At 34.0% G+C, this 17,516-nt stretch overlaps 3 protein-coding genes across 9 annotated transcripts in view; 2 read left to right on the forward strand and 1 right to left on the reverse strand.

Moving 5' to 3' along the window:
- The window catches only part of neu3.1 (sialidase 3 (membrane sialidase), tandem duplicate 1), a 150,523-nt gene extending 135,430 nt beyond the window's left edge, over positions 1-15,093 (forward strand). Inside the window, exons 1-3 of one of the 3 annotated variants that reach the window (XM_005161205.6) lie at positions 10,302-10,388; positions 10,727-10,959; positions 12,333-15,093. In XM_005161205.6, coding sequence (XP_005161262.1) covers positions 10,729-10,959; positions 12,333-13,298 — 1,197 coding nt within the window. In that variant the 5' untranslated portion in view covers positions 10,302-10,388; positions 10,727-10,728 and the 3' untranslated portion in view covers positions 13,299-15,093. 3 annotated transcript variants of the gene reach the window in all.
- On the reverse strand, positions 5-10,071 carry xrra1 (X-ray radiation resistance associated 1). Of its 5 annotated transcripts, none has more exons than XR_012396772.1 (17): positions 9,828-10,071; positions 9,318-9,460; positions 9,133-9,204; positions 8,703-8,775; positions 8,514-8,611; positions 8,262-8,410; positions 7,750-7,854; positions 6,297-6,442; positions 6,155-6,201; positions 5,936-6,067; positions 5,737-5,830; positions 5,541-5,647; positions 5,184-5,450; positions 4,950-5,109; positions 4,745-4,860; positions 1,415-1,575; positions 5-38 (listed from the first exon to the last, which is right to left on the reverse strand). XR_012396772.1 is itself a non-coding variant. In XM_003200866.7 (17 exons), exons 1-17 carry the CDS (start codon positions 9,919-9,921, stop codon positions 1,418-1,420), a joined length of 2,067 nt encoding a protein of 688 aa, XP_003200914.4. In that variant the 5' UTR covers positions 9,922-10,071; the 3' UTR covers positions 1,161-1,417. The 5 variants fall into 5 exon arrangements, 4 of the variants coding, with proteins under 4 accessions (XP_003200914.4, XP_073791402.1, XP_073791401.1 ...); XM_003200866.7 differs by lacking the exon at positions 5-38 and adding an exon at positions 2,023-2,128 and having other exon boundaries at positions 1,161-1,575; XM_073935301.1 differs by lacking the exons at positions 5-38; positions 8,703-8,775 and adding an exon at positions 2,023-2,128 and having other exon boundaries at positions 1,161-1,575.
- A 441-nt stretch (positions 15,094-15,534) lies between the features above and the next one.
- Positions 15,535-17,516, forward strand: part of neu3.2 (sialidase 3 (membrane sialidase), tandem duplicate 2) — a 2,583-nt gene continuing 601 nt past the window's right edge. The window contains 3 exon segments of the mRNA NM_001003644.2: positions 15,535-15,688; positions 16,434-16,677; positions 17,058-17,516. The exon segment at positions 17,058-17,516 is cut by the window's right edge and continues 601 nt beyond it. Coding sequence (NP_001003644.2) covers positions 16,447-16,677; positions 17,058-17,516 — 690 coding nt within the window. The 5' untranslated portion in view covers positions 15,535-15,688; positions 16,434-16,446.

Here is a 17,516-nt window from a genome sequence, read left to right on the forward strand (position 1 = left end):
GTTTCTGCAGAGCCTCTAGATTTTATTGAAAGCGCCTCCTAGAGGAAAACCGATTTGTTCGTTGTTCTGTACAAACATTATTTGAGAAACTTCTCAACACAAATAATTATTGTTTAGTTAAGAAAGTCTATATACACCAGCTTACTGCATTTTATAATTAACATCTGGTTGAAGTGAATGGAATCAAAAATTCAGATATAATTGTTCAGAAAAAAAAAAGTATATTACAGGATTTAATGTAAAAAAAAATATATATATATGAAAAAGAAAGACTAAAGCATTTTGAAATTATGTAATTTTGCAATAATGTAAGTATTCTTCAGCAGCTTACCAATTGGTATTATTATGTTTAAATATATTATATTAAAATGCAATGTGTGCTTGTGTGAAAAATTAAACAACTCATTTGCTGCTCGCTAAGTATATTTTCCAATTGTATTAAGTACATAAAATAAATCACTATAGACCATTTCAATGTGGCAATGTCATTAGCCAACGAACATTTCCTGCTTGTTGTCAAACTATTTCTATACTATAACTAACAAGAGGCAATTCAATCGTGACTTAACCTTAATACAGCTATCATTACATCATTCATCAATACGTGGCCCTCTTTTGATTCTCGAAAAGTATGGAAATTAAAAATTTAAAACAGGAAACATATTAGAACTATTGTTAATATTTACGTCCCTCAAAATGGTCTATACTGTGGCTACCTATGAAACAGTGATTAACAAAACTGTTTTAAAAAGGGATACAAGTATAGCACATTTACTACATGCAAAACAATTTTTAAAGTTTTATCAGAAATTATTTTTTATATCAGCACCATACATTGTTATAGTTAGTCCTGTAGCAAATAGAATTTTCTACATGCAAGTTGTCAATGGAATCTTCTTTATGGAATGGATTTAGAATTAAAGATTTTTTTATTTAATCAAAAAACAAAAAATCCATTATGAATCCATGAGTTCTTTCTTTCTTTCTTTCTTTCTTTCTTTCTTTCTTTCTTTCTTTCTTTCTTTCTTTCTTTCTTTCTCCCCTAAAATTTGTTAAATTTGTTATACTATACTGTATATATTATAGATAACTTTCTGCAAACTGCCAATTTTAGATATTTAATTACAATTTTAACACAAAAAATAACTTAACAGCCCAACTTTTTCAAATAAATCCATTTTTAATAAATAAAATAACATTATTCAGGTTAGAGAAAAATATGGAACAAAGAATTCCCAGAATACAATGAGAATCAATTCACCCAAAGATAATATACCTGACAGCAATTCCAAATGCAGTTTATTTGTGATATCTATATCTCTGATAGTTATATATCTGATATCTAAACACTGGTTTGGTACAGTCTTCAGTATTCTAAATAAGACATATTCATAAAAGGTAGAAAGTAATGCACCTGTTAGTTTACATTACACATCTTCTCAGTCTCAATCTGTGCTGCTTGTTCCACTCTTTTCAGATGGGCCGTACTGTACTTCCTCTTCAAGTCCTTCAGCAGGATCAGTGCTTCATTGTATTCACTCTTATCAACTTTATTCCCTCCTTTCAGTATATTATCTGCACAGATAAAACAAAAAAATGCATTTAAAATCTTTTTTTTTTCTATAAGCAATGGTGAATTTAATGACATACTAAAAGCAGTTTGGTTTGAGGTTTCCTAGATGGCATATATCCACAGTCATTCCAGTGGAGTTGCAGTGCAGCCAAACACACTAGCAATCTGTTAAGTGTTGAAATAATAGAGCAACAGCTGCAGAGCCAAACAGAGCATTTCAAAGTAAACAGCGCTGCACTATCACTACAACTTCTTTTCAGTCTGCTTGTTAGTTGACTTGTACAACATGCTAATGCGCTATCGTTGATGATGAAATTTTGTTCCTGCTAAAATAGCATTACTAGGCTTGATTACACTGAATTCAGAATCTTGATTTTCTGATTTATGAAAATAAGCGTCTAAGGCTATTTCAAAGCCTGCTGTTAAATGACAAAGGAAGTTTATGTTACCCAATGGATATTTGCTTATTGTTTTCGTCTCCTTTATTTGGTCAAGAAGTCCATCGACTATTTTTCCCCTCGACTTCTTTGGTTCCAAAGGCGGCAAATTTTTAATCTGTGAAAAGAATGTTCCTGCTGTGTTATTGATAACAGATGACCCAAGTCCTCTAATGATCTTCACATCTTGCTGGTTTAGATGACCATGTTTTATACACTCACCAGGACACTTTAATGGGTATACCTGCTCATGTAATTACTAATTGATGCAAATTTATAATCAGCTTATCACATGACAGAAGTGTAATTTTTTAGGTATGTAAACATGGTACAGATGAGCTGTGTGTAGCTCAAACAGAGCATCAAACTGGGGAAAAAGATGTTTTAAGTGACTTTAAACATGGCATGTTTGATGGTGCCACATGGACCTGTCTTTCAAAACCTCTATGGTTTACAGAGAATGAAAAAGAATATTTATCCAGATAGTGGCAGTTATAATGCTGAACATGTCTGTTTTTAATGATCACAGTGTGCCCATCTTGTGACTTCTACTTCCAGCAGGATAAAGCTCCATGGCCAAAATCTCAAATCATTCCACATTGAGATTTGCATCTAAAACAGTAATACATCTGCACCAGCATTATGATGATGTCAATATGGAGCACAATCTGAGAAATGTTCCAACACCTTGCTGTATCTATGCTATGGAAAATTATTATATCTTATTAAAACTTGAACTGTCAAATGCACGCTTTTGTGTTGAAATATTGTAAACAGCCAGTCTCATCCAAGTGAAAGCAATTCTGAGACAGTAACTGTGTATATATATTTTTTTGACAGCCAAAAATATTGTTTACTCGAAAATGAAAATTCTGTCATAATTTACCCACCCTTTACGTGTTTCACACTTTTATGAGTTTCTTTTTTCTGTTAAACAGAAAAAAAATATTTAAAAAAATTTTGTAACCTGTAACCATTGACGTTAACAATAAAATTAACTTTCACAACCCCCTTTCACACATACAGACCTTTCCGGAAAATTACTGGCAATTTTTGAAAATACCAGTAAATTCGTTCAGGCAAATTTCCAGAAAGAGTATGGAATGCTGCTTTATATGAACGCAGAAGGAAAATTGCTGGAAAGAGCATGTCGCGAGGGGGTGGGGCCGAGAGCCATAGGAACAGAATGAGGCCGCCACATAAGTGGATTCACCTGTGCGGCGGCCTCATTGCGTTTCCACAGCTCTCGGCCCCGCCCCCTCGCCACAGAGCGCGTTCACATTTAGAATGCGCTGAAGTGAGACGTCTACAGAACTTTCAAACTCATTCAGATCTGCACTGTTTATAAAATGAAAGGCTTTGAATATTTTTCCAGAGACATTTAGCAGCTAGATGTTTGTCAGATAATGTTTCTATGTTCCTTCTCAATGCCTTATGATAATCCAAGTTTGTTTACCTTTAAGCTATGCTTCAGTTGCTTGATGCGTGTGCACGTGAAGTGCCAGCATGCACACATATTATGTAGCATAAACCAACAACAAAAGCCAGACCCCTTCTATGTTTAAAAGTACAAAAGCGGCCGTTTTGATGTCATTTCTGGTTAATGATGTCAGAATTTACCGGTATTTTGGAATGTGTGGATGGTCTTTTCCAGAAAAATTCTGGAATGTTCTTGCCTGTGTGAACAGTACTGTTTTGAATTTACTGGTAAAGTCATTCCGGTAATTTTTTGGATATTTAATGGTAACACTGTGTGAAAAGGGCTATAGGCAATAGTTTATGGTTTTCAACTTTCTCCAAAATATCTGCTTTTTTTGTTCAAAATAAGAAAGAAACTTATTAAGATTTGTAACCTCTAAGGTGAGTAAATAGTAAGAATTTTTGGGTGAACTAACCCTTTAAGGCAGTTCCATAGAAAAAAGGGCAGTTTAACCCATTACTATCAAAGTGCGCCTAATAGAGAATGAGAATCTATGTCATGACAAATGTATTTTGCCATGTTTTCAGACATGCATAATGTAAACCAATGCAAATCTCCACAAAAGTCAACCGTTTAATAGTAATGACTTTTGAAAAAGAACTTACAAGCACTTTAAAATTGACTAATGTGTAGATACATTTAAAAATGCTCTTTATGTGTCTGAAAAGCTGTTGATGTGCATTCCATAATATTTAGTCTCCATCACTAAAGTGAAACTAGAGAAGATGTGTACCGATGCTGGAGAGTGGAGTAAATAAATGAACCAGCTTCTGTAAGTAATAAAATAACAACGAGATGCAGCAAGAAAAAATTTGCATAGAAATGATTTTCATCTTTATCTGTAGTGTGAGCTTTTGAACTTTTATGCACATGCACATTTTTTATAAAGTGCATTTATTGTGTATTGCTATATAGCCAAAGCTCTTTACAGTTATGTTAGGGGGTCTCTCCACGACACAATAAATGGTGGAGAAGAAAGATGGTGATAGAGCCAGTTCAGAGAATGGAGACAATTGGGAGGCCACGATAGAAAGGGCTAATAGAGGCAATTTGGCCAGGACAATGAGGGTTACATCCACACTTTTAGTGCGAGCTTATTACAAATCAGTGTATGTATGACTCAATAAACCTATGTAGGTTAATAGGATACAGGTTCTCAAGTCCCAAATTCCCAGAATGCATTGCACTGTAATGACACATTCTCATTCTATATAAAGTGGCCCATGAGTGTATTGCCAATGAACAACCTCTCACCTTTCTCTCTCTCTCTATGTACAGCTTCTGAGGAATGTCCACATTTGCTTTAGAATCTCGATACACAAGCAAGTTTTTAAGCGTGTGCTCAAGAACATTAACGGCATGCTGAATTCCTGCATTGAAGAAAACCACTGACAACATGAACAAACAAACACCAGTGATTCAAACAAAAGCAACAGGTAAACAAGAGAAAAATTCCTACCACAAGTCTCAGGCATTTCTGGCCCAGATGTATCACCAAGTAAGATTTCATAACCAATCAGTTTTTCTGGACAGGCTTTGCTGCATTTTTTCACCTTTAGTTTGGTTTCTTCTGCATCATATGAGTCTTTCTGGTAATCTGATTCATTGAGTTCATTAACCTAAAAGAAATTACATTTTCAAACATGCATATGACACAAATCTTAATATGTAAACTTTAGGTGCAGAAACATACCTCCGTCACAAAGAAGGACTCCTCATTTTGAATCATCTCAAATGATAAACCTGCACGTGTAAAGTCAAAATGTTCCTGGCCAATGGAAATATCTTTCTCATCTTTGATGCTTATTTGAGATGGTAAGTCAAATACATGCATTAACCCATATTCTGAGGGTAGAAGACAATCTTCGCTGGTATATTTCTTAGAGTAGACTCTTTTTGTGGCAAGTGGACTTGCCATGATTGAAGCTAATTTTGGTGTAATTGAAGTTGTGGTTTTCACCTGACAATGTAAAAAGGAGGTAAACTGCTTCTGAAAAGGTTTACAATGCAAATATTATGTGCTAAATCAAAAAGTTATGTATTTGTATACCTTTCTTTTAGGACAGATATGTTGCTTTACATGATCAGTTGTCTTTTTGCGTGTTATTTTAATACCCAACTTGTCCTGAAGAAAACTGGTCAGCATTGGTGGGTCGCCTGCATTAAAACACAAACACACAAAGATTAAGTTTTGCTAAGTTTTGCTTGTCCAAACAATGATCCTGTTTAAGGGTGTATGAGTTTACCACTTTTCTGAGTTGTTAAGGGGTTTGAGTGAATAACAAGCTCACTGAGCTTTGGAAACAGTGCCACAGGCAACAATGCCTCTTCCTCAGCTATCTAGAGGAGAGAAGTGGAAAATAGCTTAGTTGTCAATGACTTTATTCAGCTGTCAGTGTTTGTAGTAAATTAAATGCTTTTTAACTGTGAACAAGGAACACAGACCTCATTGTTGGCTAAATTCAGATGATGAAGTTCTGGAAATGGAAGGCATTGATCGAGGGAGCTACCATCCTTCTTTCTCTGAACAAGATATTTTAAGTGATCCAAATGCATTTGGAGACATGCTTTGTCCTCCTGTTTAAGACATAGGTTAGATTTTAAAATGTTGATGAAGTTTCCACATAAAATAAGATAAATTATTTAAGAAAAAAAATATCCTACTTCTAATGTTTTTTCTATTGTTTTGTGGATCATTTTGATTTCTGAGTCTGTTTGAAAAAGGGAAGAAAATATGAGATAAATTATAATTTGTTTTACAATCTAAAATATTTTTTCTTTTTTATATCACAGTGAATATACAAACATGTTCTCCTCTTGTCATTTATCAGGCTTGGATTTTGCAAAATGCTTTGTGGTATGTTGCCTGCTTGGGCATCTTCCAATGTTGCCATTTGTTCTAAGAATGGAACTCCTGAGATCAAATTCCCTTGTAAGTTTAAATGACGAAGCCTAAAAGCACAAACAGTAAAAAATTTAATTAAATTAAAAAAAAAATTGGTCCCACTTTATATTAAATGGCCAACTACTCTGTACATGCATCAAATTTAAATACAATGGACCCAATGTGTTCATAATATATTACAGAACACTTCTGGTACTATCGAGGTAGGATATGGGTAGAGTTTGGTGGTATGGGTAGGTATTTTTTTTCTGGGTTTTCACCTTTAGTAGACAGGACAGTATAGAGTATTGACAGGAAAGCATGGGCAGCAGAGAGAGGGGAAGGATTGGCACAGGACTGCAAGGACCAGAATCAAACTTGGGTCGCCGCGAACACTGGAGTGCATGTGTGGACGCACTAACGTAGCGTAGGTTTAAGGGTGGGTTAAGGTGTAAGGAATGGTTAACAGTTTAATTATAAATGCAATAATATGCTATATTAAATTACAAATGTATTTACATGCAGGCAATTAATCAACCATAAGTGCAATGTAAAAACATGTACAGTATTTACACAATAAGTAAATTGTAATTCATTATTACTTATTACTAGTTTAAGTACATATTAGGTAAGGCCACTTAATATAAAGTGGGAATTAAACAATTAAACGTATACTAAATTAAGAAAGTATTGCACTGTTCCTAAATAATAAATTGTAAAATTGTAAGCCCTCATTCCCTTTTTTTTTCATTTTTCTAATTTATTAGTTATTATAATTTACAGCAACGATTAAATGTTTACAAATTAAACAGTACCTTCTAATCAATAAAAATCTATGTTTATATCATAGTTAATTTCTTTGGCTAGACAGCAGTTTTATTTAAAATTCTGAAAGAACATGCTGTGACTGTCCCTCAAGAGGGCAGTGTTCACTAAGAGCAATGGATAATGAAAGATAATGAACTGTTTCCAAAGTCTGCCATATGTTATTAATGAGCTAAAGTTTCGAAAAGATAACTATGATATCACATATGAAAACTGCATCATATGACTTGTATTCTAAAACACCTCATTTCAACCTAAAAAGTTAATTTAACTAATACTGATTTGCTGGCAAATGATCAGTATCTACAATAATGTACAGTATAGGTCAATACAAATTTACTGTACTTACAAGCACACCTGGATAAGTCTAAGATAAAGTCAATCAAGTGTAATGCACAACTGCTACTGATCTATTTTGTGATTTAATAAATTAATATTAATTTATAATAGTTAAAAAATACAATATAAGAAAAGTGATTTCATATTACCAAAATTAGATTCCAAAAACAACATTTACATCCATTGCTCAATAAAAAGCAGACTAACCAACCTCTTCATGTTAGCAAGGCTCATAAACACTCCTGGAGAAGTTAATTTGTTGTCATCAAGCATCAAAACCTCCAGACTTTCAAATAGAGAGACACCTTGATCTGTGCTATTGAAAACAAGGATATATTATGTCATTATTTCTGAGTATGTTCAAAACATTCAATTCAGTAGCAGCTAAAGTGAAATATCAAAAAGGACTTGAAAGGTATACTGCCTAGGTTACAAACCAGTGTGGTCATAAGAAAATCCATATACTCTATATAAATTATTTGATATACGGCTGTGTACCAGTTTGTAGTATCATACAAAATAAGTGAATAAAACTGAAAACAGACACATTTAATTTATAATGTGTGTTTTTACTTTTATTTTGTTGTAGACTCTAAATTTCATAAATGCAGGCTAAAAAATACTTGTCACTTTAAAGTCAATGGTTTTAAAATAAAGACAAACCATAACATTTCTATAAAAATAGACTATTTAGATAAAGTCTGTAAAGTAGCAAACATGTACTTTTCCTCAAGTTGGTTACAAGATCCAGCCATGCTGAGAGGAAGCATCTGCAGTTGGTTTCCAGTTAGATGGAGAACCTTCAAACATGGTAACAGGCCTAGATTTAATATACTTTCTCCTGTGACATTATTAAAGGATAAGTCCAGCACCTGAAACAAAAAAAATAAGTCAGGTCTCTTTGATCGTCACAATATAATTAGGGACATCTGCACTCAACTATATAATCATATCCCAATATTCAAGCAAACTCACTTCCAATTTCTTGAAGTCATCAGCATGAATCTCTAATTTATGGAGACTGTTCAGCGACAGTTCCAATTCCCTTAGTGCAGGAAACCTGCCAAAAGGCTCTAAAAATATAACGATTAATATTCATTTACAACCATTTTTATCCCATTACAAGTGTCAGAAAGATATAAATGTGCAATTTTTTTTTTTTACCTAAGGTTAAATGGTTATCAGAGGCATTTATGTAAGCAATGTTATCAAATTGTTCCAAACCTTCAAGTTTTACCTGTTTAAAAAAGAAAGAAAAAACATGCTTCTGTGAAGTAATGACAGATATCTTTGATTTTCACACTTTCCAGCTAAAGGCTTCTGATTTCCAAATAAATAACTTTATATTAAAAAAGCAAATAAATAATTATAACAAAATGTATTAAATTCTATAATGTAATCCAAGAGGTCTGGGGGTGTAGCTTACTTAAGAGATATCTTGATTTTTTTTTTTTTTTTTTTTTTTTTTGTGGTTTCATATTATTTTAAACTTAATTTATACTTATGGAAAACCATTTTAATAATTTTCCTAAAATCTGCTGATGCCCTCAGGTTTACAACCACTGGCATTAAAAAAGCGTGAGACTGGCCTTACTGTTTCCAAACGCTGGCCACTGATGTTAACAGAACACAGGTCAGAGGGTTTATCCACACAATGCAGTGTAATCTGAAGTAGAATGAAAGTGTTTGTTTAGTAAGATATCTTAACAATGTCACGTTTTAAATCAATATATGAATGAACTGCAATCACTGTTAAAATGATCATGAAAGCATTCTTACTAAAAGTTGAGCTTCTAAAGTGTTGCTTGCTTGCACTCCCTTTCCTTCTTTCCCAAAGTGCACTTCCAAATCTGAAATGTTCTTCCTTTTTGATATTTCCTCCTCCAGTGCATTTCTGTGTGCTACAAGCCAGTGTCCTGCCCCTTAAAATAAAACCACATATTAAATATAACTTCATATAGTTAATTCTAAGATTTCAGATTCAGGTATGCCAGAAAAGTAAGATGTTTTATTATTATTATTATTACTTTTATTTAGCAAAGATGCATTAAATTGCAATAAAAACAGAAAATAAAATTAATAACATAACAAAACTATTAAAATAATTTCTGATTCAAATGAATGCTGCTCTTTTTAACTTTTAATTATTCAACAGACGCTAGAAACACATTGTTATTAATATGAGTTTGGGTTCCAAATGGGTAATAAACGTTATATTAGAATGAATATTGTAGGATCATGTGATAAATAAATAAAAATAGTCAATTTTGCCTTCAGTTGAATAATCACCTTCATTTCTTGGAAGAAAAAAGGATCTTATTGGGAAACAGTTTGATGGGTAACTTCGTCCATTGTCCAATTTGTAAATCCCCAGTTCTGCCATTTCTTCCAGCGAGCAATTAATTCCAAGACGACAAACCGTAACAGTACAAACAGTAAGATTTAATAGCTCTATTAAATGAGAAAATTGCTCAAAGTTTGAACGACTGAAATCCCTCTCCAGTGCACTCTGTCTCGAATATTTACAAACAAGACCCTGAAGTGTGTCTTGCATGGTGTCCTAGCAACCATGGTTAAGCAATATGGGCAATGTAGTACTCTTACACGTTTGCTGTCACAGTTTTAATCGTATCTTTATTAACAAGTGTGTTGGGTGTTGGAAATAAATAATAAAAAGTGTTATTTAAAACCGAATTAAATAACTGTGAGTGAAAGAGAGATGTTGATAGCCTCTTTTTAGGTTGGAACTACACGTCCCGCAATGCACTGCGCCCCGTGGAAAGAGTTTCCGATTTCGTCTTCCGAACCAACTGCCTGCACTGCAGTGTAGGAAACAGGAGAATATACAAGGTAAATAGATTGTATGTGTTGTCAGTTTTCCCTTAATAATTTTCATAATGCACCTAAAAGAAAAGCAATGACGGCGAATCCATTCGTTGGAGTGTAAGGATAGTATTAACGTCGTATCATTTGACTAAAGTGTAGGGTTTGTAGTAGGTGCCCGGGCTGATTTTGGAAAATTAATTATTGTAACGTTACATCTTCTATTTAATACCCCTAGCAGCAGTAGTATTTTCTGAAGACGACTTAAAGCCATAAAGTGGCAAGATATCTATGCATAAACACGCACGTGATCATTCATAGTCATATTACCTGCATGTTGTTTACTTATGTTTATGTTTATCTAGGAATGATTGACAATATGGCGTCAAAAAGCTATCCTGAAGCCCAGCGCCCTCCACCTGCACGAACAGTTTTATTTCAGCAGAAGGATGGCAAAACATACAGAATTCCTGCTTTAATTTACATCAGCGATGGTCAGACGTTCCTTGCCTTTGCTGAAGAGCGCAGCACTCCACGTGACAGTGATGCAAAAGTGTTGGTCATGAGGAAGGGATCACTGCACAATGGATCACTTCAAGTAATATAATTTTTTCATATTTATACAAAAAAGGCTTATAAATCAGTATTTGTCAGTGTTTGTAAGTTTGGGGTCAATAAGAATTTAAATAAAAGAAAGATATTAATATATTCAGCAAGGATGCATAATTATTGCCCTCAGCTCAGCATAATTATAATAGCAAATTCAAGGCTATCATTTAGCCTATTTTGCCTTCTCTTGTTCTTTGTATTTAAAAAAATAATCTTAAATTTTACACTTTTACATAAAATATTACATTATTCAGAAACTCTTTTCATTATTGACAATAGGGCTACACATTTGAGCATTGAAATTGCAATGTGTGTGTTCAAAAGAGTCCCATGGTGAGATATTGAGAATACACGAGATTTGTGGAGTCATTGCAAAGTATACCAATAACAGACTGAAACTTTATTGTTTGCATGTGTTTTAAAGGCATTTCAAGAGAGTGTAAATCATTTTAACTTTAATGAAGAATAATTTGACTGAATTATTAACACCATGAAAACTATACAATGTTAATTTACATTTCATTATTCAATTTCTGTACCCGTAATACTGTTCGACTCTGTGGAAAACCATAAAGCGCTATTTAACTTTTTTCATAGCTCTATTTATTTTTATACATGATTCACAGCCTTAAAAAATCACCCTCATTACTCTAAAAAAAATTTAAGTAGAGATATTCAAGTTATCTTGGGAAGTTGTATTCATATCGTAATATAGTTTGGTCCATAAATATTTGGACATCAACACAATTTCTGTGCAATTTTGGCTCTATACACCAACACAATCAATTTGAAATAAAACAAACAAGATGTGCTTTAACTGCAGACTGTCAGGGTTTTTACATCCAAACCAGGTGAACACTGTAGGAATTATGCTGCGGTCACACTAGAGTTTGTGCGTACAAAAATTATTTCAAGTGTGCTATTTGCATTTGGAATCTGTTACTGTCAAATTAAAGCTGACAGTCTGCAGTTAAAGCACATCTTGTTCATTTCATTTCAAATACATTGTGTTGGTGCATAGAGCCAATGTATTTCGCAGAAAAACAAAATATCACAATGTCAGATTTTTCTAATATCACGCAGCCCTAATTGACAGTAACACTGTGCCCTTACTACACTTTACCCAACAAGATTCCAGCTACAAGCAGTTCGACTGAGTCCTAATTCTCACTTTAATTAAAAATAAATAAAAAATTGCTTTCAGTAGTATGGCTGTAAATGTCAGGTAAAATTGTATTTAAACTCATATTGGCAGATATTTATTAGAAAAAAAAAACATTTTATAGCCATACTTTTCCCAAACATTTACAATTTTATACTTTCACATTTCTAAGCATATTAATTAATTGTCATTATTTTCAGTGGACTTCTGCACAGACTCTCACTTCCGCCTGTTTGCCAGATCATCGCACTATGAATCCTTGTCCAGTCTATGAGAGGAAATCCAAAACCATCTATCTCTTCTTTATCTGCATATCGGGCAATACCACAGAGTATCACCAGATTGCCATGGGTAGAAACCGAGCCCGACTGTGTTACATCACGAGTGCAGACTATGGCGAGACCTGGAGTGAGTTAACAGATTTAACAAACAGTGTTATTGGAGATGAGATTCACAACTGGGCTACATTTGCAGTTGGACCAGGACATGGGATTCAGATGAAAAGCGGAAGACTAATCATTCCGGCGTATGTTTATTACGTGCATTGCAGGTGTTTTCCCTTTAATTTTCCTCTCATAGTCAGGCCTCATGCCCTATCGTTCTACAGTGATGACTGTGGCGTCACCTGGCAGATGGGAGGAAAAATCCAAATGAAATCCTGTGAATGTGAGATGGCTGAGATCATAGATCATGCTGATCAGAGTCATCTGTACTGCAATGCTCGTAGTACATGTGGATACAGAATAGAGGCTTTAAGTGAAACCAGTGGAGCAGCTTTTGACAATCCTCATGTTGCAAGGAAACTGGTAGAGCCACGGCATGGCTGTCAGGGAAGCGTGTTGAGCTTTCCTGTTCCTCAGCCATTGGATGAAGAGGAGAAGAAGGCAACTGATTGCTTGACACAGTCAGACTCTAAAACTTGGTTACTCTATTCTCATCCAACTAATAAGAAGAAAAGGAAGGATCTTGGAGTTTACTTGAATAAGTCACCCTTGAATGCTTCTGGTTGGAGCCGCCCGTGGATCATTTATAAGGGTCCCAGTGGATACTCAGACTTGACACAGTGTGAGGAGCGATTCGGCTGCCTCATGGAGTGTGGAGAGAAAAGTGAAATTGAGGGGATAGCATTTGTTGAATTTAAACTTAATGATTTATTGTGCTCTTGAATTGATGAATGCAAAAACGTTTAGGACTTATTATGGGATCCTTTCTACTTTAGGATTTGCATCTTGGTGCTAGATTAAAAGCAATACAGATGACAGAGTTCGTATGGGTGCTGGAAACCCTTGATAATTCTTGCATTTTAATAAAGTGTTTTCAAGGTTTGAAAGGTTCTTAGATTTTGGATAAGGTGCTTGAAACTGCTTTAAAATTTAATTGTGTTGCTTTCATTATAATAGTAGGTGATTATAATTAACTATTTCAAAAAAATAAATCGCTTTGCTTTAGCATAAAATGAAAATAAAATGCATGGACATGATCATTTAATGAGTGAGCAATGCATGAAATTAAAATAATTAACATTTAAGATGACAACACAATTAAGATGAGAGTAATCTAAAGTTGATATATATATATATATATATATATATATATATATATATATATATATATATATATATACACATATATACATATATACTCACACACACACACACACACACACAGTATACTATAAAATACTATAACATCTTAATTTTCCACACTTGTATAGTGCTGAAAAAGATAAAAGATTTGCACCTGCAAAATATTTGAGAAGTGCTTAAATTTGACTTTGGAAAAGTGAGAAAATAACTGTATTTTGAATTTAGCTACATTAATCTCAAGTAAATTCCCAACATCTCAAATACTGTTTTGATGTTTCAAAGCTGTACACTTTAATCTTCCAAATTATGTTTTTGTCTAATCCTGTATAGTCACTGGTATACTAGGACTATATGGTCGTTCCCTTCTACAGTGTAGTTCAGTGTCTGTGTGACACTCACCATACTGTATCTATAAACAGTAATGTTCTTCCGCAAGAGGCATGCAGTTTTATTTAACAACAAGAGTGCCAAACATTACTGTACATTAAGTCATTAAGTTACATGAAGTCATTACTGTGATCATTTAATTTTTGATCACAGCTTACCAGCTTGATAAGGCATGTTCTGTGTTTATTTGTGTACTGTATGGAAAGTGTCAAAATGTGAATGCTAAAATGAACAAACCAATAATGCTTGAATTCTTGAACTATGGGTTTATTTATATTCATACATGTATTGTAAAAAAAAACGATTTTAAATGTATTTTAAAAGTTTAAGATACTTTGTCTATTGTACCTACCACTGAATTAGGATGCAAAAGTATTCTAAGGACAAGATGTGCACGTAACTATTTGCATTATTTTATTGTCAGTAACATCTGTATGCCATTGGTTTATTTGAAATGAATTCTAATTTCTTTTGAAATTTTGATAGTTACAAACTGTTACAAACTGGTATTAATATACACAAAGTCAGAATTTTCATGTCATCAAATTATTTATAATAAACATTTGGGGGGGGGGGGGTGATACACTGAATACAATGTTCTTTTAGATTGTCTTTTGTAAATCACTGTGAAAATGACATTTATCTGCTCAGAAAAAATGCACACATTATAATAAAAGGGTGGCACGGTGGCTCAGTGGTTGTGCCACTTAACATTTTTTAATTTTGCATGTTCTCCCAGTGTTTGTGTGGGTTTTCTCCAGGTGCTCCAGTTTCCCTCACATCCCAAAGACATGCGCTATAGGTGAATTGGGTAAACAAAAGTGGCCATAGTGTGCATGGGTATTTCCCAGTATTGGTTGCATCTGGAAGGACATCCACTGTGTAAAACATATGCTGGAATAGTTGGCGGTTCATTCCAATGTGTGGACCCCTGATATATAAGGTATTAAGCTGAAGGAAAATTAATAAAAAAGCTGTTTCACAAGTGTACTGTTTTGGTGATGGTTAAAAACCTATACATCATTGACCCATATCAGCCTACCTATAGCCTAAACATGGTCATGATAAGCACAATTTAATAGTATGCAATATCGTATTTTTCTTTGTTTTCCAGATTGCTTATCACTGGCCATTTGTTGTCAGTAGAGGGCGATCTTGTCAATCCTGTTGCTCTGAATTTTACAATAAAGTATTCGTTGAAACACTGGATAGTTTGTAGAAAGCATTTTAAATAATAGTTTAAACACAAGAATGAAAACGTCTAAATAAAATTACTATCAGTTACATTTCAAAATGTACCCATATTCATTTATTTACAGACACGCACACATATGTAATCTATTAACACGTGTTATTTATGTGAATGTTCAGACTTGACTGACATTTTGTTTTTTACACGGAAAAGCAGATGTTTTGTGGAATGCCCCATGAGCTATAAAACAAGTCTGTGATGAAACAAGTCTACCCTACCAATTATTCTTGCTGTTGTTGCGAAACAAGTGAGAGCTTGTGTGGAGTGCAGCTTCGTCTGTTCGTCTGACTGAGTGAAGACTTCAACTTTTGCGGCAGCAAAGTACATTTCTGTGAGTATGTCAGTCATTCCTCTGGTGTCATTTTTATCCTGCGTCGCACGTGGCTAGGCTTCTTTGAAGCACTTAATCCTCGATTTAATGAGTGTAAATAACGGGTTAAGAGGCAGCTAGTGCTAAAACGCAAAGGAAGAATTTGAGCTGGTTTTGATGCGGAGGAATCTGGTCGTCATTTTCGCTTTCATAGTGTTGACGTTTAGAATTCAGAATTAGAATTAGCTCGTGTAATTTGATCGAAGAATTTTTAAACGCCATGCCTACTTTCGTACTTGCATTAGCCTACCTACTTTCGGTTACCCTGTGGATTCAGAGTGTTTACAGCAAAAAAAAAAAAAAATCCTTCATACACATTAAATAAGCTTTGACTGAACCTACATTGCATTAAAGGGATAGTTCACCTAAACATGCAAATTCTTTCATGCTCAACCTACACTTGCTCCCAAATTGATTTTTTTTTCTGTTGTGAGGAATGCTTTAAACCAGCACCCATTGACTTCTGCAGTAAATATTTGATCTACCATGGTTTTCTATAGCTACCATTCCAAGCATTCTTCAATATATATTTTGTATATAAGAAACTCAAAAAAGTTTACAACAACTTCAGCATGAGTAAAATGATGTCAGACTTTTCATTTCTGGGTGAACTTTCCATTTACTCTTGTCATGTTGGACAAGTTTCAAATAATTTTTGAATGATTTAGATTTTGAAAATGAAAAGAAAAAACATTTATTTTTCTAGGACAAATTGAACAATGGAAAAACAACTTGGAAGCAAAGCGAGACATTTCCCAGTAACAACAGTGTTCAAACAGGATCCTCAAAAATCTGAAGGAACTCAGGTGACGTACAGAATTCCAGCTCTAATCTATAACGGTGAAAATAAAACTTTCCTTGCCTTTGCTGAAAAACGGAAAACCACTGATGATACGGATGCAGATGTCCTTGTAATGAGAAGAGGAATATGGAGGGATGGTGTTGTCGAGGTGAGGCTTTCAACAATAATACTTAGTTAGTCTGTATGTTTACACAGCTTTCTGGACTTTATGGACTTTATTACTTTATTTTGTTTTAATCTTGATTTCTACAATTGAAAGAATATTATATTGAAATTTTTAAATGTAAAAGATGTACTGTAAACTAAAAGGAACAAGTTCAGACTCATTTTGCTTCCTTATAATAGCAAAGGTTAATAAAAGCAATAGTGTTCAGTTCATTTTAATGCTAACTAAATGGTTACCAGTTAAATGTAATCATTTAAACCATTTACAGTAAATGTTACATTATAAGTTATATAATTTTTCATTGTTGTTTAATCGTATAATTGTGTTGTAATGTTTTATTAGAATTTTTCACCTTTTTTCAGTGGGATATGACTCATGAGTGTCTCAGTTCAGCTTCTCTACCAAACCATCGCAGCATGAATCCATGTCCGGTCTATGAAAGAGAGTCCAAAACCCTCTTTCTGTTTTTCATTACTGTCCCTGTTGGAGTCTCAGAACACAAACAAATAAAAGAGAATAAGAATCAGGCACGCCTTTGTTACATAACCAGTAAGGACACTGGTAAAACCTGGAGTGCTGTTACTGATTTAACAGCAGATGTGATCGGTAAGCAGGAGAAGAACTGGGCCACCTTTGCTGTTGGACCAGGACATGGAATTCAGATGAAGAGTGGGAGACTGATTATCCCAGCGTACACATATTATTTCACCTCAGGAACTTCACCCACATCTCATGCATTTGCATTCTACAGTGATGATAAAGGAAGCACTTGGCATATTGGAAAGTGTGTGGATGGTGAGTCTAATGAATGTCAGATGGCT

Source organism: Danio rerio, chromosome 21, assembly GCF_049306965.1.
Source record: "Danio rerio strain Tuebingen ecotype United States chromosome 21, GRCz12tu, whole genome shotgun sequence".
Classification (NCBI taxonomy): Eukaryota; Metazoa; Chordata; class Actinopteri; order Cypriniformes; family Danionidae; genus Danio; species Danio rerio.